This window comes from Danio aesculapii, chromosome 9 (assembly GCF_903798145.1).
Source record: "Danio aesculapii chromosome 9, fDanAes4.1, whole genome shotgun sequence".
Taxonomy (NCBI): domain Eukaryota; kingdom Metazoa; phylum Chordata; class Actinopteri; order Cypriniformes; family Danionidae; genus Danio; species Danio aesculapii.
In genome coordinates, this window is record NC_079443.1 from 13775732 (window position 1) to 13803654 (window position 27923).

Below are 27923 nucleotides of genomic sequence, written 5' to 3' on the forward strand. Positions count from 1 at the left end.
CGAGACTGTATGGGTGTTTTCCAGTACTGGGTTGTGGCTGGATGGGCATCGGCTGTGTAAAACATATGCTGGAATAGTTGGTGGTTCCTTCCACTGTGGAAACCCCTTGTAAATATGGGAGTAAGCCAAAGGAAAATGAATTACTTTTATTATTATTATTATTATTATTATTATTATTATTATTGTTGTTGTTGTTGTTGTTGTTGTTGTTGTTGTTGTTGTTGTTACTGTTGTTTACATATTTGTACTGTAAGACCCCATACAGCCACCTACCTACCTACCTACCCTACCCATCCATCCTTTCATCCATTCAACTATCCATCCATTTATACAACCATGCAAATTCTCTTCATCTAATTGCTCCATCTCACTCCCTGATTTACAATGTGGAGATATTTTTCAGTTTTCCGACTGCCCCACTATCAAGCATCATCAAGATACCAAAGAAACAATCGACAAAGTAATAAGATCATCTCTCATATCCTTATTAAGGGTTGCTCCTGGGGGAGGATGTGTATGTGTTCTTGTTAAGAGCAAGTGTGCACAGTATGCTGGGAGGCCTGGATGAGAAATCACCTCGGCGCCCCTCTATAGCGGTCTTACTCCCTTCTCGTGCCTGTTAGCCCGGGAGTGAGCCTTGACGTCTCCTCCATGTGTAATCAATAACAGCCCCCGAGCTCTGTCTCGCTCACACACACAAAGCGTTTCCACCTCAGCACGTCGCGTTAGACACACAAACTTATACATCATCCCGCACTCGGTGCTCCCTTGAACATCTGAGGCGTTTGCATTACGTGGAGGAAGAGCAGGCACAGCTTTGGGTAATGTCATTCATAGTCTTTCACTGCAGTATATGAGGGTTCGGAGAGATGAGAAGGTGATGTCGTCGAGAGCCATCGCTTTCCCAGGCTTCTATTAAAGAGCTGTCAAATACAAGCACTCGCATGACGGAAAGTGGGCCACCTTTCTTTCCATCATCACCTGCTTCACTGACCCGAGCAACTCTTTGTCTTGCATCTGCTTTGTTTATTTTTGGACTGTGCCGTTTATTCCTGTTTAGAAGTTACGGTCAAGGGCACTGGGAAATCAAGGTTGATTGAATTTCTTTTTTTTTTTCTTTTTTTTCTTTGGCTACATAGAAAATAAAATAAATGGGATCTATTTTACAGATCTTGCAAAAATAAATAAACAAACTAATTAATAAATAAATAAATAAATAAATTAATTAATTAATTAAAAAAAATAAAAAAAAATAAATAAATAAATAAATAAATAAATAAATAAATAAATAAATAAATAAATAAATAAATAAATAAATAAATAAATAATTTTTTTATTTATATTTATATATTTTTTACCCAATTTCTGTTTAACGGAGAGATTTTTTTCAACACATTTCTAAACATAATAGTTTTAATAACTCATTTCTAATGACTGATTTATTTTATCTTTGCCATGATGACAATAAATAATATTTTACTAGATGTTTTTCAAGACACTTCTATAAAGCTTAAAGTGACATTTAAAGGCTTAACTAGGTTAATTAGGTTAACTTGGCAGGTTAGGGTAATTAGGCAAGCAATTGTATAACGATGGTTTGTAGACTATCGAAAAAATATATAGCTTAAAGGGGCTAATAATTTTGACCTTAAATTGGTCTTTAAAAAATTAAAAACTGCTTTTATTCTTGCTGAAATAAAACAAATAAGACCTTCTCCAGAAGAAAAACATTATCCGACATACGGTGAAAATTTCCTTGCTCTGTTAATTATAATTTGGGGGATATATATATAGCAATATAGACAATAACAATATAGACAATATAAACCTTCTAGAATACTGGAATTTTCACACGTTTAACTTTACATTGTTTTTGCATGGCAAATATGACAGGATACACGTTAATATCCACTGCTGTATGGATATCTGTTATGTTAATGTAAAAAATAAACCTGATTTAACATCCACAAAGCGGGATTGAAGCGTCTTCTTTTATAATTGTACTGGCACTTGGCTGTTGTGATAAAGACGGTAAAATCGCTGTAGTTCATTACAGACAAGCCCTGTTTTAAAAATGTTTTAGACCTGTAAAATTCATTCTTGATCACATTTGATGATGATTGATGATCACAGAGAGCTGAACATATCTTTTAATCCCATTTGCTTTGTGCACGTCTTGTTGATATGATTATATGTGTTACTTCGGAGACATATTAATATGCGATAGTCATTCAATTTGGTGTGTGGGAAAACCGCACTCCTACATCACGTTGCTGTCAGCCTCAAAATTGGAGGGATTTGGGTGCTCTTTTAACATCATGAAATAAAAAAAGAGACTGATTGTCTTTATATCACTCCAATAGGACTGTGGACACACTATACCTACACACAGTTCTGTCCAAACAGCTTACAAAAGATGGTTTTCATCATCGGTGCCCTTTAAATGACTAAGATATAATTACTTTGAAATTCAGTAATTATTAGAAAGTTCAATAAATTAGGTTGGCTTGATTATAAGTAAATTCTGTAGTTTGACCTCACAGTAGCATTCTAATTTTACAGTAGCTTTAACTAATCAGACATAACTATATAAACCCAATAAAATACTTAATTTGAATAAAAATTGATTAAATGGTGTGTTAAAGTTGTCTGAAATGAATTAGGTAAGGTTAAAGAATTAATTATTTAAATGTTTGAAAAAGCCACTGCTGAACTCTAAAATGATCCCCTGAGATCCTTATAGGACACACTGGTATGTTTATAAAAAATTGGGACTTCACATAGGCAACAGCATGTATGATTAGAATTCTAGTAAGACACAATAATACAATATTTTTCCCATTCTCAAGTATCCCATGCTCTATCCAATTCATCTGCTTATAGTTTGAAAAAAGCAGCCATACTGTAGTGGTTGGAATATCCTGTAGACTGTATGATAGGTAGTAAACATATGTTTTAACCAAAAAAAAATCTTTATTAAATGCAAAGATGAACTTCTCCCTAGTTTCCAGTGAAAAATAAAATGACCTTGGTTCTTATAGTAATACAGTCCTTTTAGTTTTCTTGCTGTGAAGCAGAATTCAATTGATTCTAGGAAGATGGTGCTGAATTGAAGCCGTGGTTCAGCGACTGTATCAGGTATTGAACCTGTAACAAGAGGGGAGTGGAATACAGATGTGTCTGAGCAGCAGTAATTAGCCAGCTCATCCTGATTTTCCCTCTTTATAATGAGTAATGGAATGGGATTCTCATGAATAGGATGAGCTGATGAGTACACTTTAATAGCAGCTGTATTTTTTTCCATTTTAAAAGGTACATTTGCATAATTCATGCAACTGCCACTGAATATGACATTAAAGGAGACTTTAAAAGTATTTTTAAAAACACTTTATCACGTAGCTATTACTTTCGCCTCCTAAATTTTCTCTTCTTGGGCGAATATTTATGACTTATACTGTTGTATGGCTTGTGAAATGCAATTATGTTTCGGACATTTCTCCTAAATATCTGTAGGAACAGACTATTAGTATGTATGAAAACTAGTTGCTGTTATGGGGTTTTTATTTTAAAAAAATCACAGTTTTTAAGGTTTTATTTATTTATTTATTTATTTATTTATTTATTTATTTATTTATGTTTTGTTGTTTAAGCATACACTTTACATCTTGATGTACCATTTAAAAATAAGGAAAGTGAATTTCACTTCCAAATTACTTTAATAGTACTGTCTATTTGTTTAATTAATTTCAGAAATTTAAAATTATGAGGGGGTCTTTAGGGGTTCTCTTTTTGTCATAATTACCTTGTTCTCTTCAAAATTTAACTACTGGAATTGGTTTTCTCTTCTTTGAGACGTAAAGACAATTATATCACCCTGACATCTAAGTAATTAACTAAACTATCTCTTCATAAGAAAGTGTGTTCCATTTTTGAAATAGTAATAATAATAAGCATTTTACACGTTTGTTAATGAACAAATGGAATGTGTGGAGTTTGCATGTTCTCACTGTGTTCGCGTGGCTTTTCTCTGGGTGCTCCTGTTTCCCCCACAATCCAAAGACATGTGTTAACGCAAGAGTGTTGGGTGTTTCCCAGTGTTGGGTTTTGGCTGGAATGGCATCCGCTGCGTAAAACATATGCTGGGTAAATTGGCGGTTCATTTGGCTGTGACTACCCTTGATTAATGAAGGGACTAAGCCCATTAATTGAAGAAAATGAATGAATGAATTAATTAAATTGAATGTTCATACAAATGTGAAAAAATGTGTATTATACATTTTGAGTAACTTGGTCTTAAGATTTGATCCCAAACATCAAGACTTTAATATCTTAACAAACTAGATGTTTTTAAGATGTTAAGATATTTTCTGAAACTCTCACAGACACATATTACTGAGAACCAGTGTCAGTTTGTTATCCATTTAATAGTGTTGCCATCTAGAAATAATAATTCACTTATATGAGGTCATAACATTCCCTTACATGCGCGTGTGGCTGACCGTACGCACATCTCAGCACTGTTGGATTCTCCTATTAGTTTGTTTAAGTCTGTGCAGATGATTAAATGTCTTTTCATTGTGTCCGCCAATGCGTATGCTCATGTGAAATGATTCGCTTCATTAAAAGTGGCAGTGTAGTAATAGGGTAACGAATGGCCCTGTTTGCCATAGTCTCCAAGCACCCTAATCTGTCTTCCCTTCTGTTCTTGCACCCACAGCCTGCAGGCCCGGTTTCTATAAGGCTTCATCTGGGAACGTCAAGTGCTCCAAGTGTCCTCCACACAGCTACACACACCAGGAGGGATCTGTACACTGCGGCTGTGAGAAAAACTACTTTCGAGCAGAAGAGGACCCCGCCTCCATGGCCTGCTCTCGTAAGTGCTCTTATCCTACATAAACATGTTTGTTTTGTTTAAACTTCACCTAAATTCATCACAAAATCATAATCATTTACAGCATCATGTTGTTCTAAATCTGTATGAATATGTGGATCTCAAACTAAATTTTGAAGAACATTTTAAAGTTTGTTGGTTTACTTGGACAATAAATGAAAGAACGAATGAATGAATGTTTTATAGAATAGGCAACTTTAAACAATATGTTCAAATAAGGATAAAACTCTTAAATATTTCTTGTTTTGGAATAAATAAGAATAACAACTTTAAAACAAATATAAAATGTCATGTATTTTAACATGCATTTTAACTGCTTTCACAGAGAAAACTTTACATTCTTCCTGGAACTATTGGCAGATGTACCCAGCTCTCTTCTCACTACACTGTAAAAAATATCTGTAAATTGCCAGTTTTCCGTATTTTGTGATTCATGCTTTTTTACTTCACTTATTTAGGCTTTTGAATTGCTTTATGGAACCCTGGTCTTTATTTCAACAACGTTTAACCTTGAAATGTTTCAAAAAGTGACTTTTATTAACATTTTTATTAGTTTGAAGTGATATATTGTCTGGGTTGGTGTTGTATTTTCTGTTATTTTACAAACTTAGTTCTCTATATTTTAGTTCTTAAACAATATTATACTGTAAATGGGGACGCTGACAACGGAAATGCAGATCCAAATGCAGGGTTTATTAAGCAGAGAATGGTCATGCAAGCAACGGTCAACACAGGGGCAAACAGATGTACACAGGCAATCCAGAGCCGTAGTCAAATACACAGGCGAATGGCCAAAACAGGTAGGCAGCAGACAACGTAAAACAAACAAAACAAATCAAGGTTTAAACATGTAAGGTAAGGCAAGAAAAACTCGTCATATTGTTCACTAACAGTGTAACAAGACTCAGCCAAGGCTGTGTGTTTTGTGCTGTATAAATAGTCCAACTAATCAGTCTTTGAGTCACTTCAGCTGTGTGAGTGTAATCAAATGGGATCAGGAACAGGTGTGTGTGTGTGTGTGTGTGTGTGTGTGTGTGTGTGTGTGTGTGTGTGTGTGTGTGTGTGTGTGTGTGTGTGTGTGTGTGTGTGTGTGTGTGTGTGTGTGGTGCATGACTGGAACTTGTAGTTCTTGAAATGGCGGATTTGTTGTCCGTTAGAGATCTGTGCATATACCAGTGATTTGCACAGGCTGGATCATCGGTGACCATGAAAAATATCTTGTCTCAAACTTCTAAACTGTAAATAAAAGTCACTTTGCTAAACTGCAGATTTGAATTTTCAACATCAAAATTCCACAGAGCAGAGTTTAAGGTCCCATTATGCACAAAATACAAAAACTGTTAATTAACAGATTTTGTTTACAGTGTACAGGAACTAGGATAAATTTTATTTGGAACTAAAATAACTTCTACTTCGGGGCTGGGTCTATTCTAGTAATAGGAACTACCAGTAACGTAGAGTAAGAGAATATTTTTAAATGTGTAATGAAGTACCTTTATCAATTGTTATTTGATCTCAGTCTTAGTGATAGTATTTTAGATTGTGATGATATATTTTTACCTAATTTTTGTTCTTTTAGATGATCCGTAATTTGCCTCTTTTAACACAAAAACAAAACAAAAACACAGTTTTGATCGCTGTCCTTCTATCCTCTAGTTGTTACTAGTTTCTGTAACTGAGTTCTTATAACTAACCATTGTGAAAGCCTTTGGAAAAAATAATTGGGAACTGAAGTGTTTTGGTTATCAACATTATTCAAATATCTTCTATTTTTCATATCTTTCTTTTGCTCTAAAAAAGGGTTAAACAAACAGCTTTGAATTCATTAGATTTTAACTCAATGTACAAAAAATAAAGTGCAATTCAGAGGGAGCCAAATTGGTTTAACAGTATTCTAACATCTTCTTTTGTGGAGAGCAATGAATAGTAAATGACCAAAATCTCTACAAGCATTAAGAAGTTCCTTTGTGGTACAGAGAATTATTTATGCTACTCATATCACAGCGTTCCTGCAGTCCTCAGAAGCGCTGTAGTTTTTTTGAAGGATGATGTTTGTTCAAGGATTGATGAATTTGTGTTGGCTCATTCTGACAAAGCTTCCGATACTCCCTCAGCGGCCTTCAAGCCATCCCGCCGAGAATAGCCTGTGTTTGCTTATTTTTAACCGTTTCAACCGATCAGCCTCCTCGGGTTTGCGCAGCGGAGCAAGCTAACCCATTCTCTTTTATGGAGAAGCATGCAGATGGTAGACAGATGCATGCAGCGACTGCCAAGCATTCCAAAACACATTATCCATAAATCACCGCGTTGCTATCAGTGCTGATTCATATCACATAAAACCACCAAGAGCCTTATTGAGTTCTGTGGCCAAGTTTAATAGGGTGTATCTTACGTGACATCCGAAGTCGTCAGCACGTCGGATCATGCCACGCTCACAAGTCGCATTTTATTTTGGCTGTCAGAATCAATAGTGTGTCTTCATTTTCACTTAAGCACTCATTCCCAATGTTAGTTTAAGACTTTGATGGGTACAGTGAAATGGGAGAAAAATGCTTGAACAGACTTTAATTTCTCCACTTCATCCTGTCATAGCCCTCGAGTTTATACATTTATCTTGATAGAATCTGCTCAGATGCAGGCGGTGGAACAGATACGCTTTAAGTGCAGCTCTGAGAGCGGAACTGCAATTAAAAGAAGACGATGCACGATATTATCTGCATTAATTGTGGAAGGTCATTCTGAGTTCTTCTGAGGTGTTTTTTTTCCCCACTGTTTTGAATGTACTGCTATAATTCATGTCTGCATTTATGCGCATGGTTTTTCCATGAATTATTGCTCTGTAAAATTTACAGTTTATGTTGCATTCTACATCGTGTCAGCGAAGGTCGGCATTTAATCACAGCTGAGCGTTTCAAAGGCATACATATTTATGCCGTTTTTTAGTACGTATAAATGGACTTGTTTATTTCTGCCTGTCTCGTTTTTATGACCTCATAAAGGTGATATTCTGCGGCGTAAATCCTTGACGTGAGGAAAATGGCAATGCCGGACATGTAATATAATCATACCACTTATCAATCGCGGATGCAAATATCTCCCATATGTCACAGAGAGGATTTCATGTTGTGCTGGTGATTGTTCGGCTTCGCATTAATAACAAATGCTGCAGTCACACTTTCATGGGTTGCCTGTCAGACTGAACTGTCCATGTAACGGATGGCTTACCCTGGCACACCTCACATCCTTCTGCTAACAGGAGAATCAGTCTGTTAACATTACCTGCTTGCTGCGATTTCTATTAAATGTCAGGATCAAAGGACGCCTTGCTCTGGCAAAGATGTTACCAAGTGACATATAACTACTTTTTCCTCTGTCCTATAAAAAGAGACTTTGGTTTATGCCGCTACCACTGCTGACTGAGGCACATTAATGCATTTTTTATCTGTACTGACACATAAAACCAGGGTATCATTTTTATATAAAGGAAAAATAGCATGTTGAAAGAGAAAGTTCTCTATTCTTCTTTAAGATTAGCCGTTGTCATTTACTGAGCCGTTTATTGGCGTAGTTCTTTGTTTTGTTTATTAATTTATATTTGTTTTACTTCTATTCTATTGTATTTCATATTATTTTTCATATTTGTATTATATTAATCCTAGTTAAAATTTTTATTTACATTTTAATGATATTTGTGTAAAAAAACAACAGCGTTGATGAGAATGATTACAATATTGCTACTATTAAAATTAACAACAAATACAATAATAATAATAATAATAATAATAATAATAATAATAATAATAATAATAATAATAATAATAATAATAGGGCGACGCAGTGGCACAGTAGTTAGTGCTGTCGCCTCACCGCAAGAAGGTCACGGGTTCGAGCCTCGGCTGGGTCAGTTGGTGTTTCTGTGTGGAGTTTGAATGTTCTCCCTGCATTCGCGTGGGTTTCCTCCGGGTGCTCAGGATTCCCCCACAGTCCAAAGACATGCAGTACAGGTGAATTGGGTAGGCTAAATTGTCCGTAGTGTATGTGTGTATGTATGAGTGTGTGGATGTTCCCAGAGATGGGTTGTGGCTGGAAGGGCATCCGCTGCGTAAAATCGTGCTGGATAAGTTGGCGATTCATTCCGCTGTGGCGACCCCGGATTAATAAAGGGACTAAGCCGAAAAGAAAATGAATGAATGAATGAATAATAATAATAATAATAATAACATAATGCTGTAAATGAATATTATTTTTAACCCTTATAAAATATTGGGGATGTTTTCTTTGAGTCTTAATTTGGCCATAACTTTTACTGTGTTTCAGCAAATAGAATGATGTTTGGTGACAAATGTTATTCTCACACATATTTTGAGAAAATGCTTTGAATTAAAAAAAAACTGAACAATACACTCTGTGCAAATGTACTACCCTTTTGTTATGTTATGTATGAAAACATCCACTGACATAAACTGCTGTAAAAATGCATCAGATTTATTATTATTTTTTTTTAATTGTTTTGGATAAATCTGTTAATCTACCTCAGTTCTGATCAAAACTACTAAATTGCTTAGAAGATTACACGATTTGAACTCTTTAATTGCCAAAATCATAAATGATGTCACTGATTTGGTGAAAAAAACCCACAAAATGACGTAAAAAAGGAATTGTGGATGTTTTCATCCCTAACATAACAAAAGGGTCGTAAATTTGAACAGTGCACAAGGGTTAATTAAATTTATTTTAGCTTTATTTCTGTTGGCTCTTATTCCCAGCAGGGACACAACATCATAAGATGTTAATATTAGGTTAGATTTAGACGGGGGACCAAAATTACAGGTCTAGCCAGCGTCTAAGAACAACGTTATGTTGACATCCAATAATGAAGTCAAATTACGGTGATATTTAGCTAATTTTGGGTTGTGTTGGAAAGTTACCAAAATCCAACACCTGTTAGATGTCGTAATGGTAACGTCCACACAACGTCAAGGTGTAACATGATTAGACTCTGATATTTGGTTGATTTTAGGTTGATTTTAGGTTGGACATTAAACACTGACATCAGCTTGACATTGGGTTCTGATGACAACCTGATTTTTATTTCCAAACAAAATTCAATGGCCAATGTTTCCTTTACAAATATAATTGAGAACATTCCACATTCTATTCTAAAACATTAAATCACTTACAAAAGCTAACACGTATTCTAATAGCATATATAAATCATATAAATAAATAATGAGGCTATTTATTAAGAAATTAAATTTAATATTTATTTAATTATTATTATTATTATTATTATTATTATTATTATTATTATTACTAGGGTATTGTTTATTTATTTTTTATTTTTTGAAAAGTCTACTTTTACAATTTGACACATTCAATCCACTGCAGAAATGTTCTAACCAGCAGGCCCATGTCATATACACTACAGATTTTTAATAAATAACCTACTTTAAATTAAAAGCATTAACGTATGCTATGGTTTTTGATTTCACAAGCTTTGGAGATGTAACGTAAATTCCCTTTTAAATAGCAGGTCACCTATAGCTTTTGTCATGAGCCACGGCTATGTTCAAAATTACATCAATGTTTTCAGAGTGCACTGCGAAGGGAGCGCAATTGCAAACATAAAAATTGCTACAACTAAACTGTAAAAATACTTTGAAAGCAAATTACACCTAAGAGTGATGACTTTAATGCTTTTGTTTTTAATAATTACAAGTTTAGAGGTGTAGTTGCAAGCGTAAACGTTTGCGACGCAGTTTGGGAATTTTTGTTGGAACTATAGATTTGGAAAACGCCAAATCAACGAGCTTTGTTTGTAACGACGGAACTTGCGACCTTAGTTGGCTAACGATGGTTTTCAGAAATGCACCCCATCGCGGCATCTTGTTGTGGGTAGCATGGGGAGACGGTGCTAAAAAAAACATGCCCAAGTAAAAATCATCTGCCCCAGTAAGCTTTCAGATAGGATTTACTTTATACAAATGTATTAATTTAGAGGGGTGATGCCAGCATAAAGATGTTAGATGCCATTCACATTTGCCATCTTTTGCATGCGCAAGTTTGTTATTTTCTATGTGCAACCGAAAAAGCGAAAAAAAACGAAAAGAACGTTTTATTTTACTTTTATGACATCAGGTGTCGACACGCAGCAAGTTTTGCTAGTTGACAAAACTGAAGTGTATATAATGTGATAATGACCTTATTTTAACTAAGCATGGCTATCAAGCAGAAAGGAGGGATGATAAGTCTTAATAATATTAATTCTCGACCTTGAGTCGGGTCTAAGATGAACATAATTCTATAAACATTTTTTTTTTTTGTATTTTATAGAATTGTCATAATTAATATTCGTGCAAAGTATTTCTTAAGTGATCTTAGCATATCACTCCAGTTTTGTCTTTACATTGTTTTCTAGTTATATTTAGGATTGTTTATTGTTATTTATTTAGAATAATTATATTTATATTAAATAAAACTATTTTTAATAATGCCAATTCAGGTTTTGGCCATATTTTACCCAAAATTGGGTTAAAACAACAAAAGTTTTTACAAGGTCCTTTTTTTATAACTAGACGTAACCTTGCAACTATTTATAGGGTAGTTGATGTGGGTATATGGGACGGTTCACCCAAGGTGCCATTTAAGCTGGAACCTCCACTGTTTGCCTTAAAACAGCCAAATACTGAAAGAAATAGCGGACGACTTAATTTCAGAACCAAATATTGTCTTGGACAGTAGGGGGCTTTCAAATCAAAATGGTTCATAACCACGAGTGTATAAAACTTCTTATGTCATACCATGTGAAGACAAGACTAATATTTATGACACTGACTTAAAATCTTTCTCTCCGCAAGAGCTGGCAAATATAATTATAAAATTAAATTTTTTGGAGTGAATTATTCCTGAAGGATTATTCCCCTTCTTATTTAAAGTGCTTTTAAAAAGGCCAGTGTGGTGAATCCTGTATTTGACCTTGAAGCTAAATGTCTGATTTATCGTCATGTCAGAATCAAGGGAAAGCAAGAGGGAGTGTTCTGGAATGTTCCGGAGCGAATTTTGTGGGGGAGAGTCCTTTGTGTAATGTTCTATTTCTTAATGTAGTATCAAAATCCTATCTCTCCCCCTCTTTCTTTCTCAGACCAAAACGTCTGTCAAAGTGATTCTCGGGTTCAAGAGGCAGGAAACCTTCTCCGAGCTTTGGGGTTTCAGTGTGTGAATTCATGTCATATCAAACCAACCCGACATTGCACTCTTGATTTCTTCACTTGCCACCATCTTTAAGCCAGATCTAAATGGTGTAATCGTACCCAGATTTCAGATATAAAAATTTCTAATTATTCCAAAATAATTTACAATCTGCCTTTGATCTAGTGTTCATCTGCTTGCTTTAATCTGAATTTTTTTAAATATATATACAAAGAAATGTGTCAGTTATTCAAATAACAGCTTGCTGTGCAGGCCTGTTATTTCAATCAGTATAGGGCCCGCTGGCCGCACTTCATACCCCATTTTTTATATTGGGACAATCTTTTAAAGTTAATATAACAATCCAGTAAGGGCACTTTTGAACTCCAGAGTAATTCTATAGGTTTTGCCAACATTTTAACAAGAGGAAGGACATGCCTGCCTAAATTCCGTATCCATCCATAACTGATGACTTTAACGATTAAACCCACACTTTTTAAAGTAAACGTACTTCCCCAGAGGGACATTTTATTGCTCTTTCATAGCTCATGAGATTTAATGGAGTTCTCAGTTGTGTTTCAGTTAAGTATAAACTGTGCCACAGATGTCATCCTTTAGGAAAATTAAAAAAAGACAAAAATGCTTTGGACAATGGATAAATGTTAAAGGATGAATCAATAAATGTCAATAGTTTGGCCTGGAATGGATTTGATGAGAAGTGTTTGGATTTGTGATCAATTTTCAAGAGAAGCATTTGTTGCTAAAGAAACTGTAAATAATGTTTATTTTATTTTATTTTATTTTATTTTATTTTATTTTATTTTATTTTATTTTATTTTACTTTATTTTATTTTATTTTATTTTATTTTATTTTATTTTATTTTAAAAATAATTTTATTATTATTATTATTATTATTATTATTATTATTATTATTATTATTATTATTACTACTACTATTATTTATTTATTTATATTTAATAGTTTTTTTTAAATCTAAAGCTTTCATTGAAGTTGCAATATTATTTACCATAGATGGCATTATTATTATTATAATTATAATAAAAATTAATATTATTATTATTATATATTTTTTAAATAATATTATTATTATCATTATTATTATTATTATTTATCTTTAATAATTTTTTGCAATATAAAGCTTTCATTGATGTTTAAATTTTACTTACCATAGATCACAATATTATTATTTATTTATTTATTTAGCAATATAAATGTTTCATTTGAAGTTTAAAGATGATTAATCATTGATGACATTAATAAAAGTTTATTTTTAAAAGTGGTTTTGTGGAACAGTGCTAACAGTACAGTTCAATTCAGATCAATAGATTTTCATTGTGTTGCACTTTGTCTTTGCATGTTATAAACAAGATAATTAAATATATACTATATTCTCTTCCCACAGGTCCTCCCTCTGCCCCTCGCAATGTGATTTCTGCCATTAACGAGACCTCAGTGATTCTAGACTGGACCTGGCCAGCAGACATCGGAGGCAGAAAGGATGTAATATTTAATGTGGTCTGCAAGCGATGTTGGCCGGGTCCCAGACAGTGTGAACCCTGTCGAGGGGCTGTACGCTTCCTGCCCCGTGCTTTTGGCCTCACTAACACAACCGTAACTGTGGCAGACCTCCTGGCACACACCAACTACACATTTGAGATTGAGGCCCAAAATGGAGTGTCCTTTCAGGCCCCCACAATCCGCCAGTACGCTGCGGTCACCATCACTACAAATCAAGCAGGTGAGTCTCTCTCTTCCCTCAATATATTGTTATGATTATGTTTTATGACTCATGTCTTTCTGAAGTACTACACAGACTAAATGTGAATCTTTAAAAATCACATGAATCTTATTTTTCATCAAATGAACTGTATTTGGCATGCTTCAATGTCCAATAAAAGGAGGTCTATGTGATTTACTGTACTGTGTTGTACTACAAGTTTGGTTACACTAAAAAAAAATGAAAAAATCTGTACATTTTATGGTTAAAAAATAGCTGTGGTTGTCATAACTGAATATTTATAAATACAGTAAAAACCATTAAAGCATTTTCTAAATTTTACGGTAAGCTACACAATTTAATTGAAGGGCACCTATGATGAAAATCATCATTTGAAAGCTGTTTGGACAGAACATCCCACATGTATGACATTTTTCAGTAATTTTTTTTTTGTCTAAACTTTAAGTTATCTTGACAGACTATTTATAATATGCATATATATATTTGTAAAGAGTGAACTCAAAATGTGGGGTGACATTTAACCCCTGAAGGTATTTTGGTGGCCTGGAGAAGTGTTTGGAGAAGAGAAGTGTTTTAGAGACAGAAAGGTTTATGGGTGGTTAGTGACAAGCAAAGTTTGAAAAGAAATGTTGAAGTTACTGAAATGAAACACACACATGATATATGTTCACAACACTTTTGAGAACTGGATAATGTAGCGTAGAGTTTTTACTTCAAAATTATGTGAAAATTATCATGTTAACTTGCTTACAGAAAACAATTTATTCATTAAAATTTTCTAAGACACTGAAAAAGGTCTATGAGAGGAGGCTTGGACTATCATTACTAATACAGTGATTTACACCTGAGAGAACAAAGGTTCGCATAATCAGCTGTATAATGGGCCATACAGATACTGTAGGTATGCTACTGAGAGGAGAGGAGAAAGACAAAATATATATTTATGGTTTATTAAGAATAATTTAAGAATAATTACACAAAATAGCTTAAGAATCGGCAGCACGATCGCCTCACAGCAAGAAGTTCTCTGATTTGATCCCCGGCTGGGTCAGTTGGCATTCCTGTGTGGAGTTTGCATGTTCTCCCTGTGTTGGCGTGGGTTTCCTCCAGGTGCTCCGGTTTCCTCCACAAGTCCAAAGACATGTGATATAGGTGAATTGGGTCAGCTAAATTGTCCGTAGTGTATGAGTATGTAAGGATGTTCCCAAGTGATGGGTTGCAGCTGGATTCATTCTGCTGTGGCTACTCCAGATTAATAAAGTGAATAAGCCGAAAAGAAAATGAATGAATGAATAAATCTTGCGAATCACTTGCGATTGCAGTTGAAATGTTAATTTGTAAAAATGTTCATCAACTATAATGACAGTAATGAAACTTTACTTTTTAGAGTGGTTTTGTGGATCATTACTGGTCCACACTTGTGTTAAAGTACAGCGAAACACAATTCATAATTTACAAAAAGAATAAAAAAAAAAACAAAAGGCAAAGTTTCTTTAATGTTATAGTTGCTGTAGTATTTAGTACTACATACTTTAGTATTTGTTTTTATGTTAACTTTGCTTTTGTTAACAAAGTTGGATATAGGGTTAGGATAGAGTTTAGTCTAGGTGGTATGTTGCTTAAATGTGAAAGAACATTAATCTTTTACTGGAATCTACTTATTATTACTTATTATTAAGATAGTGGCTGTTTATTAGAGCTTATAAAGTATACTTACTCTACTCTACTTACTCTACTCTATTTTTTTTTTTTTTTTTCGTTTAGTTTCGTTTCCAACTCCAGTTAATTATATTTTTTAATAACGAGAGTTGCAGCTTAAAATAAAGTGACCAAAACTTATGAGCTGCAATACATACAACCAGTGAAATATATATATATTTGTGACAGTCACAGTGTCAGTTTTGTTTTATTTTGTTTTGTTTTGTTTTGTTTTGTTTTGTTTTGTTTTGTTTTGTTTTGTTTTGTTTTGTTTTGTTTTGTTTTGTTTTGTTTTGTTTTGTTTTGTTTTGTTTTGTTTTGTTCGTTTTGTTTCGTTTTGTTTTGTTTCGTTTCGTTTCGTTTCGTGTCCAGCCCCATTTCATTATGCCCATGATCTTCTTCAGATATTCATTAACATGTTCCATGTTTCATGTAACATGTTCATTAACTGTTATCCTAAAGGGATAGCAGAATTAATGTGGCAATGCTTTCATTCTCCCATGTCGCCTAATGGACATTAAAACTTTATTCTCATTCTATTGTCATATAACAGTTAATTCAAAGCCATGTCATAAAAGCAAAAATGCCTTCAAAGATTTTCATTGATTTGTGCGAATTGTTTTAATGGTACCCTATGAGCAGTTGAGACATATTCACAAAGACAAATACATTTCCTCTTAGTGATGTGCAGCAAAGCTCAAAATTCCACTTGAAAGCGTTGAAAGCCTCTGTTTTGCTCATCCCGCACTATCACAGCTGTCTGTGAACATATCATTCTGCAGGTGCTGGCCTCTAATATGGCTGACTGAAGATCACGACTCCTCAGGTTACTAAAGCAGAGGGATGCTGAACGACAGGCCATCTGCCTCTCATTCCACGCAGACTTCCTTTGTGAAGACTAGTTTTTCTGCTCTCCAGCCCTGTGGGGTTGTCAGTTCAGCTCTGTCTGTAGAGTGATAGGTACAGGTCTTGCTGGATGATTTAGAGGAGGCTTTAGTCCACAGCTTACAGGATTTGGGGTCTGGTGTCATGAAATAGTAGGCTGAAGACTACTTGGACTACAAAAGGTTCAAAGGCTAGGGATTGATAGTTTTGCACCCTTTTACCACAGGGAGCAGTTGACTTTGCCTTAGACCTCATAAAATCCTTACTGTCATTGTGAGAGGACTGCGATTTCACTCAGCAGATCTTTTTATCTTCTGTCGCAGAGCAGATGCTGATTTATCTGTGTAGAAAGCCATCTTCTTTCAAAGTTGACAGAGCTACAGGCCTATATGTGCTGACCATTAAGTCTAAGCTGAACATTCAGGTTTCCACAAATGTTTTCAGTATTTTGTGGGACATTCAATTCATGTTGCAAGTTTGGAATTATGTGCATAAATATCATAAATATGATATTGTACTTTATATACAGTCTGAATTATATTGTAATATTTATTTATTGAATAAACGAACAAATAACCAAATACTCTTAAGTAATTTAAAAAATAAATAAATTAGGAAGTCTACACTGAACATTCACTCATTCATTTTCTTTTCGGCTTTGTCCCTTTATTAATCTATATCAGTATATGTTTAAGCAGCGGATGTCCTTCCAGCTGCAACCCATTACTGGGAAGCATCCAAACACAATCATTCACACATACATTACAGACAATTTTATCTTACCCCATTCACCTATAGCGCATGTCTTTATATTTGTGGGGGAAACTGGAGCACCCGGAGAAAACCCATGCAAATATGGGGAGAACATGCAAACTCCACACAGAAATGCCAACTGATCCAGCCGCGGCTTGATATAATAATAATAATACTAATACTACTACTACTACTACTACTACTACTACTACTACTACTAATAATAATAATAATAATAATAATAATAATAATAATAATAATAATAATAATAATAATAATTTTATAATTTTAATAATAATAAAATAATAATGTAATCTACATTTATTCATCTTTAAACTTCAAATGAAAGTTTTATATTGCAAAAATAATGATCAAAATAATAATAATCATACTTTCATCTATGATAAATATTACTAAATACTCTTCATTTTCTCATTTAGTGTGTAACACCTGTTCAAAATGTCAACATTTGCTCAACTTTATTGTGTATATTAAAACATACAGATGGGGCCATAAAAATGGATTGACCCTGGCCATAACCACAAGATTTTGTTTAGGTTTTTTCTTTTCTTTTTTTTTTTTTTTCTTTTGCTAGGCCACAGCTCTGCTCTATATAAAGTGTTGTTGTCAGATAAGAATACCTTAAGGTGACAGGTCTGTGGCCCCATAGATTAATGGCCAATATAGAGAGATTTAATACTACTCTCCTCAAACCCTTCACGGATGTCTCTAAAAACATATTGAGATTTAAAAACCTTAAATGAAAGCCTTTTCATGTTTTTATTTTTGCACATTTGTTTTTAGTTATTATCTGATGGTGTCTATGACCCTCTAACAATTTATTAATCCCTTTAGACACACACACTCCCACTCACAGTTCTCACTTACAGTTGCTTTCAAAGCACACAGTAAAAACAAGAATAGTTTTACTTAAGCACTGTAGTTTATTGCACTGTAATGGCATTCATTTCAGAGGACAGAGAAAGCTCTACACACTCGCTTTCTGTCTTTTCAATTCAGTTTTTCAGTTCAGCCCTGTTTCAGAAACCAAACCAGGAAGATCGTGACCCCTTTCTCTGTTCTTCTCCACTTTTGCTCTTAGACAAATAATCCAGCTTCCTTTACTGTCCTATAAAACACAGGCAGAACACGGAGATGGATGTGTGAACGGCCAATCCAGTGAGTCTGGCCTGTAGAGAGCACATTTACGAGGGGCTCAGAGGGTTGTCAGCGCAGCCCAATTCATCTAAACAGAGCCAGCATGTGCTTCACAGCCCAAGGGAGACAGAACACGCAAGCTGCCCTCTGTGTAAAGACAGTGCTCTCTGCTTGGCTCTCAACCTCATCAGAGCTATAAAATGTTTGCATTGAGACCTGACAGTTCTGCCATTTTAACAGGCTGCTTCAGTCGACCTCACAATCTTGCCAGGCCAGAGCCTAGATTTTCATCAAAGCCTGAAAAAGTTATTCAGGTTTTTTAAACAACCATAAAAAATAAAATAAAATAAAATAAAATAAAATAAAATAAAATAAAATAAAATAAAATAAAATAAAATAAAATAAAATAAAATAAAATAAAATAAAATAAAATAAAATAAAATAAAATTGCTCATATATAAATATAACTATATAAATATGTTCTAATATAAACAAATAATGTATAATTACATTTACAATATTACAGATTGTTTGTTAAGGTTAGTTAATGAAAATAAAGTTGTTCATTGTTAGTTTTTGTTAACTCACAGTGCATTGTTAAGGCACATTAACTATGTTAATAAGCACAAGTTTGGAGTTAAAAAAATGCATTAGTAAATGCTGATCTATGATTATTATATGCTGTAAAATTATTCTTTCTTCTTAGTCATTTTTAGTAAATATAACCTCATTGTACACTGTGACTTATACATTATTAAGGAATTATTATTTAAGAAATTATTGTCCATAGCAAAAATACACCAAAGAAAAACCTGAGATTATTTTTTTTTCTCTCGCAAATATTACATATAGACACACACACAAAAAAGTTTTTAACAGTGACATAAAGAAATGTTTCAAATCACAAATTACATGTCGCTACCATGTGTTACTGAAGACAGAAGTAATGTCTTTGCATCATAGGAATAAATAGCATTTTAAGAATATAAAGAAATAGATAAATATTTATTTACTTATTTATTTATTTTCTAGCAAACACATGCAGCCTGGAAGTCAAAAAGTATTGCATGTTTTATTTATTTATTTATTTATTTATTTATTTATTTATTTATTTATTTATTTATTTATTTATTTATTTATTTATTTGATTGTTTGTTTGTTTATTTATTTGTATTTTTATTTATGTATTTATTTATTTATATATTTATTTGTATATTTATTTATTTATTTAATAATCATTCATTCATTCATTCATTTTTTTTTTCAGCTTAGTCTCTCCATTAATCAGGGGTCGCCATAGCAGAATGAACCACCAACATATTCAGCATATGTTTTGGTGGCTTCCAGCTGCAACCTATCTTTGGGAATCACTCATACACTCTCATTCACACACATTCACTATAGACAAATTAGTTTACCCAATTCACCTATACCGCATGTCTTTGGACTGTGGGGGAAACCAGCGCACCTGGAGGAAACCCACGCAAACATGGGGAGAACATGCAAACTCCACACAGAAATGCCAACTGACCCAGATGGGGCTCAAACCAGCGACCTACTTGCTGTGAGGCGTTTGTGCAAGCCACTGCGCCACCGTGACACCTTTATTTATTTGTTTATTTATTTATTTATTTATTTATTTATTTATTTATTTATTTATTTATTTATTTATTTGTTTGTTTGTTTGTTTGTTTTCTAGCAAAACATTCAACCTGGCAAGTCAAAAGTATTTATTTATTTATTTATTTATTTATTTATTTATTTATTTATTTATTTTTTAATATAAAGTGTTAAAAGGGGTGACGCGGTGGTGCAATAGGTAGCGCTGTCACCTCACAGCAAGAAGGTCGCTAGTTCGAGCCTCGGCTGGGTCAGTTGGCGTTTCTGTGTGAAGTTTGCATGTTCTCCCCTGTGTTGGCATGGGTTTCCTCCGTGTGCTCCGGTTTCCCCCACAAGTCCAAAGACCTGTGGTATGGGTGATTTGTCCATAGTGTATATGTGTGAATGAATGTGTATGGATGTTTCCCAGTGACGGGTTGCAGCATGGCGACCCCTAATTAATAAAGGGGCTAAGCTGAAAATGAAAACGAATGAATGAATGAATGAATGAATGAATGAATGAATGAATGAAGTGTTAAAAGACATGCAAGTCATGAACATTTTCTTAAGCAGAGGGCTTTTAATCATTCACATCACAACAGTAAGGGGTTCAGATTATCATTCCTACAGTTCAATTTAAAACCGTGAAATGTTGGAGTTCCACATAATGTTACCATCAAGTGCCAAAGCCAATTTTTACTTGTGTTTGGCACTTGGCAAGTGTTAATTTTGGACCCTGATCTGCATGGAAGTGCTTAGCTGGATCATAGCATTACAGAAAGTTTTCCATGACTCATTCATGCATTCTTGAAATACGTTGTTGCGGTTGCTTTTTTCTGTCCGGCATGTGCAGTTTTGGGGGGAAAAGGGCAGAGAGAAAGAAAAGGAGGAACTGACTCAGGCATGGGCACCCACATTAATGCCATGCTCCGTCCCACATCCACAGTGCCATGTGGAATACATTTTGAGACCATGATCTGCAGAATGTCACGATCTTGACATCACTTCACTACAATTGCACACAATTGCTTATGTCAGCACTGCTGCATACTTGCAAATGCTGCAGAATAATCAGATGCCACACCTGTAAATGCAGCATTTTAAGTTCAGTTGAGGTGCTGGTTTCAAGCAGAATACAAGAGACCTGCAAGATCCTCCTTTCTGGATCTTCTTGCAGTGTACCACAAAATATATTCAAATGGTTCTTTTTTCTGTCTTTCTTCTGAAAGGTTTGTGGGAACTGATGATTTCCTGTGGCTTTAGGATGGAGGTGATTTGTTCACAAGGAGAAAGCCAAGAAATATACACAAACCAACATCCTGTTGAAAGATGTACTGCCAGGCAATTAGCCCTCGACACAGAAAACACGGAACAGATTCAAGTCACGGTTGTTTTCAGTAGTTTGACAATAGCATGCAGCTAAGCTAACAACTCAGATCATACACAGTACACGAGTGATACTGAAAAGTAATTTGAACTGTAATCAGTTAAACATTGAATGAATTATAATAAACATTAGTTTCACTTTTAGACTAATGCAGATATTAAAACACCTCTTTTCTAAAGCCCTGATAAAAATGCACCCATGTTGCTAATTTTCAGATTTTCATCTTTGTGAAGAATCCACACAATATCCAGTCAAACATTTTACATAATTGTTTTCCAAAACTTGTTATTAAGGTGCATTTTGGGATTGAATGATGTCAGTTTCAAACACCACTTCTCAAATAGTGCACTACAGTACATTGTGATTGAATTGATTATGATTGATATTGCAAAAAAAAAATAACAATATCATGTTTCATATCATTCGATATCAATAATTATTGAATATATTTTTAACAATCAATTTAGGATTGTTATATTAGGAGTTTTTTTATTTTATTTAACCACTTTATTTTAATTTACCAAGGCAAATTTTTTTAAAAGTCAAATAAAATTAAATAAATAAACACAATATCACATCTCTTTATAATAAAACAAACATAAGTGCTAAAGAGACTCTAAAACTTGACAAATAAATAAATGTTACAAAGTGTGTGCAATGGTAAAGGTAGATCAACATCTGAAAGGTGTGAAAAATAATGATACAGTAAAACTCAAACTCTATAAACAAAACATATTATGATAATCAAACTGAGCTTTCAAATAAAGGAACTTACCATCATTGTTCAATTACATATTGCAACATTACAACTTTTGAATGACTATATTACCCCCTATGCTAAAAACCTTTATATGGGGAGCTAGTGGCTGGGATGCACAAGAAAAGAAACCAAAAAGCCACTCTGGCGACATCCTTGCATCCATTTTTATTTACAATCTCCTCACTGCTGCTACACTGCACTCATTTTCGCATGTGTTGTTATTCTGACCTGAATTGACAAGCGCGAGCATGTGGTTTACAATGAGCTTTGCGCTTGTACACCCATGGCGTCTCTCATAACTAAACAATCCTTCATTGAAAATGACATACTTACACAATAAGCTTATTGCCATTGCTTCCAAGTCGCGTGCTCAACAGCCACATTTAGTAAAACTATAGCCTTCATACCAAAACTTCATACCAAATCTTTTTGTCGATATTCACAATAATGTTTGGTCAATAAATATTGATTCTGATTTTATCCCCCAGCCCTAATTGAACTAAAACTAAAATCATAAAAGTATACTTGAACAGTGTTAAACTAAATTTATATTATTTTAATAAATTCAAATAGAAAAAACATCTTATGTTTTTTTTCCCATTTTTGTTTAGTTTTAATTGACATAATTACAAAAGTAGTAAAAGTATGTAAATTATTTAATTAACAATGACATTGTTATTTTAAAAACCCCAAATATGGACTATGAAAAGTTCATATTTTGGTTTTGTGAGTCCTCAGGAACAGGTTTACATGCTTGCAAGGTCAAAAACAAAACATTTTATTGTCTTATGATATGTGTTTATTTTTAATTTATTTGCTAAATGACTCCCAAATGAGTTGCTCAACAATACACTTTTCCAAAGTCCTTCTTTGCATGACGCAAATCTGCTGTGACTGTTCCGATTGACCCGATCTGTCGCAACTGGTCCACTGCATGCAGTGCATGTCAGAAATGTAAACCCCTGCACAATTACTCATCTAAGGCTTATCAAGTGTTGAATATTTTCTGTATGAAAACAGTAAGTGGATGAAACAGACAACATGGCTACAATTTTACCTTATCAATTCGGGTCCGACAGAAAGCATTCTTCAATAAAACAAACCAAAAAGCTGATGAACCTTTTCTTAACAACTGGCATGTGAAAACGCCATTGTATACATTAAGGTTACTGTACTGTAGCAGTCATCAGTAGGCCCAGACAGAATCTGTGGACATTTTTTGCTTTTTCTGCGTAGAATTTTGGAAGTATTGTAACTAAAAACTTAATATATAAAATAAAAAATTATACCTTTTTCCTTTATTTAACATTTACAATGCAAATCCAATTATATCTACTTATTTGGTAAACAAAGCATGTCTCTCATATAATATTTTTACTAAAAGACAGAAAATATCAAACAAGCATTTATGATCGAATATACTCATAGCAGTTTTTTTTGTTTTGCCGTCATGCTTTAAAAAATAAATAAATAAATAAACTCTAAATTTCGCTACACTGTAAAAAAAAAAGAAAGAAATCCGTTATTTTATGGGGGGCGGGGTTTCCGGCAGCTGGGGTGCCAAAAAAACCCGTAAAATAACAGCCGTTAAATTACAGAAATTTACCGGAAATTTCTGTAATTTACTGTCCGTTGTTTTACTGTAAATTTCTACAATTTAACGGCTGTTATTTTATGTAAAGTATGTAAAAAAAGTAAAATAACAGATTTTTTTACAGTGTATCTATAATCCATAATAATAACTCCTGTATAGTAGTCCCACAGCATACTTCACTCATCTCTCACCCGATGACACTGGAATACCCTGTCAGAAAAGTAGTTGCTGGGAATTATGTTTTTGCAGTGTCTAGTTGGTATAATGTTACTGTTGTTTTCGTGTGTTTAGATAAATGACCATGGCCATGATGTAAGTGCACAGTACAGTTATGAACTTATTGCCACATTATATCATTATGATAACATGATATTTTTGCCTTCAGTGATTTCCTGAAGATAAATACCAAAAAAATAACACGACTGGAACAACTACTGTAGTCGGCATCGTCAATCTCATATGAAGTAAGAGCTTGTGATGACATATGATGACATGTGCAGGTGCTGTCCCATTTCTTAGGGGTAAAATTTGAAGCCCTTCCACTTGGCCCTTGGATCAGAGTATGAAGGGGAAGGGCTTCGAATTTTAGGGTAGGGGTGAAAAAATAGAATTGGGATCAGGCCAAATCCTTAACTTGGTTTTCGACACTGCCCATAAGTGCGTAAATTAAATGCTTTAACCCTACTTGAGCAGCTCATTCAGTTTTAGGGATTGTGACCATAATCTAGATCTTTGCTGTCACTTTCATTTGAAAGTTTTATAGCAACCAATGCTTTCTTTTGATTTTAAGACAGAGTTGATCTGTTCACACTGTGAACGCTGCGAAAGATACACAGTGTCAAATGAGCCTGCTGTCCAGACATTATAAATCATAGCTTCCATAAACTTCGGCCACTATAAAACTTCAATAACACCTCCCCTATCAGAACGCCATAGGGAAGGAGGTTGTGTAGAGGGGGCTACAAACTAAAACAGACTGTGCCCATCTGGATTCATTAACAAAGAGAAAAAGACGAAAAAAAGGGAGGGGAGTGAGTACAAAGTCATACGAAGCATTTCAAGGCTGTATAATCACAATCAAGGAAAGCTTGAACATTTGAAAGAACAACATGTTTTTTCCTGTGGTCTAATAAAATTAAAACACAGGCAAGTCAGATGCCTCCATGGCCTCCTTGCTGCCTCACAATTACAGAGCCATAGACTTGAAAAAGAACACAAGCGCGAGGCAGGAGGAAAGTGGCACCAACTCTGACTTGAATTACGATCACAGATTGTGACCATGTGAAGTTCCAGAGTGGAGAGAGACTTTAGAGCCGAGTGAACTTAGCACAATTACAGAAGTGCAAAACTATTTTTTAATGCACTAATTGAAAGGTTAAATAAATTATGTGATGGCTAATCTGTCTTGATGATGCTCTGAATTATTCTTCTGATACACAAGATCCTGATCAGATGAGTGCCTAACTCGTTGTTTAAATAAGAGCACAATGAAAGAGACACATTTAGAGATTATGACCCAAAACTGAAAAATGTATTTAGTGTTTACACATGCCCATGTGGTTGCAAACCTTTACCACTAATGAATATATTTTGAGGAAAGCTGAAAATCTGTAACCATTTACTTCCATTGTAGAAAAAAAAAACAAATACTGTGGAAGTTAATTACAGCAAGTTTTGAGCTTTAATCAAAGCATCTTCTTTTGTGCTCAACAGAAGAATGAAGAATGTCAAACAGGTTTTAAACAAGTGATGAGTGAGTGAACTTACATTTTTGGGTGAACTATCCCTTCAAAAAGTGTTTAAAAAATGTGTGACTTTCAAAAAGCTTCACTGCAAGATTTAACAGATTGGTATTGATTAAATTAAGAGGGATGAATTTAATATAGGGCGGAATGGTGGCTCAGTGGTTAGCACTGTTGCCTCACAGCAAGAAGGTCGCCGGTTCAAGTCCCGGCTGGGCTGGTTGGCATTTCTGTGTGGAGTTTGCATGTTCTTACCGTGTTGGTTGGGTTTTTTCCCCACAGTCCAAAGACATGCGATACAGATGAACTGAATCATCTAAATTGGCCATAGTGTATGTGCATGAATGTGAGAGTGTGTATGGGTGTTTTCCAGCATTGGGCTGCAGCTGGATTGTATACAATATTTATATACAATATTGTACAATAAATGGAAGGGGTGCTAGGAGATTAATTGAAAAGAGTATTAAAAAAACTCAATTTAAGTAGAATTTGTTTTAAAAATATATAAATATTTTCCAAGTGCTGTGAGAGAACAATTTTAACTTGTTTTTTAACATAACAGTTTTAATACCAAATTTCAAATAAGTATGTTTTTTATCTTTGCCATGATTATGACATTTTATGGCATATGGCATTTTAATAGTTATTTTGCAAGATACTAGCATTTATCTTAAAAGTCCAATGTAAAGACTTAATTAGGTTAATTAGGCTAATCATTGGACAACAGTGATTGTTCAGTAGCCAATTGAGATTAAAAATTCCCTTTGACTACCCCACCAAGAAAAGCAATTTTGAATTGAATTTCTTAACTACTAATGTCGCTAGTTAACACACACAATACTTTTTTTTTTAAAAATCTGAAAATATGAAGTGTAAGAGCAAGAATATTCTAAATAAAACATTTTTGAATACTTAATCACCTTTATTTTTTCAGTATGCCATAACATATTTCAGATTCTCATAAAACATGTTTTCATGGTTGTTTTTTTTTTTTTTTTTTTTTTTTTTTTTGCAAACCAATAATGCTGTCATTGAAAGTCACTTTTTAAACTTACTTTAACAGTCTTTATTTAAAACAGTAAAAGCATGGTCAACCTTTTGGTAGAGCAGCTAATAATATTGACCGTAAAAACAATGTTTTAAATATTTTATTCAGAAGGAAAAAATAGGAAATACTGAGAATAAAAAAATGCATTTGCATTGTTAAACCACTTAGGAAATATGTGAAAAATAATCAAAATTTCACAAGAGGGCTAATAGTTTTGCCTTAAACTCTACATGAAAATATTATCCCATATTAACCACAAAATAAATCACATTTAATATACAAAAATGTTTATAGCTGTAACTGATAATATAATAACATTTAAAATAAATATTGTTATATTTTGTTCAAATAAATCCAGTCTTGATGAAGAGACTTGATTAGATAATTCTTAATTTAAAACTTTGACCTAAACTTTTAAACAGTTATTTTCCTGCTTTTATTATGTTTGGAATCTGAGAATATTCTCTTATCTGACTGTCCTTAGAATCACACAAAAAAGTACTGAAGCACGAAAAGTCTTTGCGGTATTGACTTGACATAACAGTGGCCACTGTTTCCCGGGACCAGCCATTCCCTGATTGCATCAATTTGTCTTTCAGTCCTCCAACTTTCCAACTGGCCCCCAGTGGAGAGCAAACTCGATTAAGTCAACAGGAACCAGTTCACAGGATGCAAATTGTTGAATGAAAATGTCAGTTGAACTTCCTGTGACTTTAGGCTTTATGTGTTCGAAATACCATCACAGCCAGAATGGAACAGCTAATCTGCCTTTTTCTCTGTATGTGTGTGTTTTTGTCCTTCCGCCGCAGCTCCATCTGCAGTGACTGTCATCAGGAAGGACCGAACGTCAAGAAACAGCATCTCACTTTCTTGGATGGAGCCTGAGAGACCCAATGGAATAATTCTGGACTATGAGGTCAAATACTATGAGAAGGTGGGAGCAGTTTAATTTAGTCTCGCTTAGGGCACTCGCTGCATTAACATTTTAATTTGAAGTCATCACTGTATGTCCTCATTAGGAATCTTGGTCCAGAGTGCACATCCATATACCTGCGAGCATTTCAAGTCATTATATGATATGGCTCAATTTGATTGTTTGAAGCGAAATGGTGTCTGTCTGAGAGATGTTTGCCTGAAATTAAATGTTTAACCTACTATTAATGTTCCATACTATTGCAGAGTAAAACCTTTTTCTGTTAGACACACCTTCAGCTACATGAGTAAAATCATGTCAGTGGTCATTGATAGTTTAACTATATAAACCCTAATATAGTTTGCACTGTTAACACTTTTTGAAATTACAGTTTTAAACTGTAGTAGGAAATGTATTTTACTGTATTAACATTGCAGTATGTTACCATATTTTAAAGTTGCATTGTGGGAACTCTCCTCTTGTCTCCATTAAAAAAGGTATTTTCAATTTGTTTTCAATTAAAATACTGTTTAAAAAAATAGCATAA

At 34.0% G+C, this 27923-nt stretch overlaps 1 protein-coding gene across 3 annotated transcripts in view; it reads left to right on the top strand.

Annotated features, from left to right (window-relative positions):
• epha3 (eph receptor A3) overlaps positions 1 to 27923 on the top strand; it is a 202178-nt gene that overhangs the window by 97059 nt on the left and 77196 nt on the right. For all 3 annotated transcript variants that reach the window (XM_056464942.1, XM_056464943.1, XM_056464944.1), the window contains exons 4-6: positions 4718 to 4873; positions 13504 to 13839; positions 27273 to 27397. In XM_056464942.1, the coding sequence (XP_056320917.1) occupies positions 4718 to 4873; positions 13504 to 13839; positions 27273 to 27397 (617 nt within the window). The remainder of the gene's footprint in view (positions 1 to 4717; positions 4874 to 13503; positions 13840 to 27272; positions 27398 to 27923) is intronic.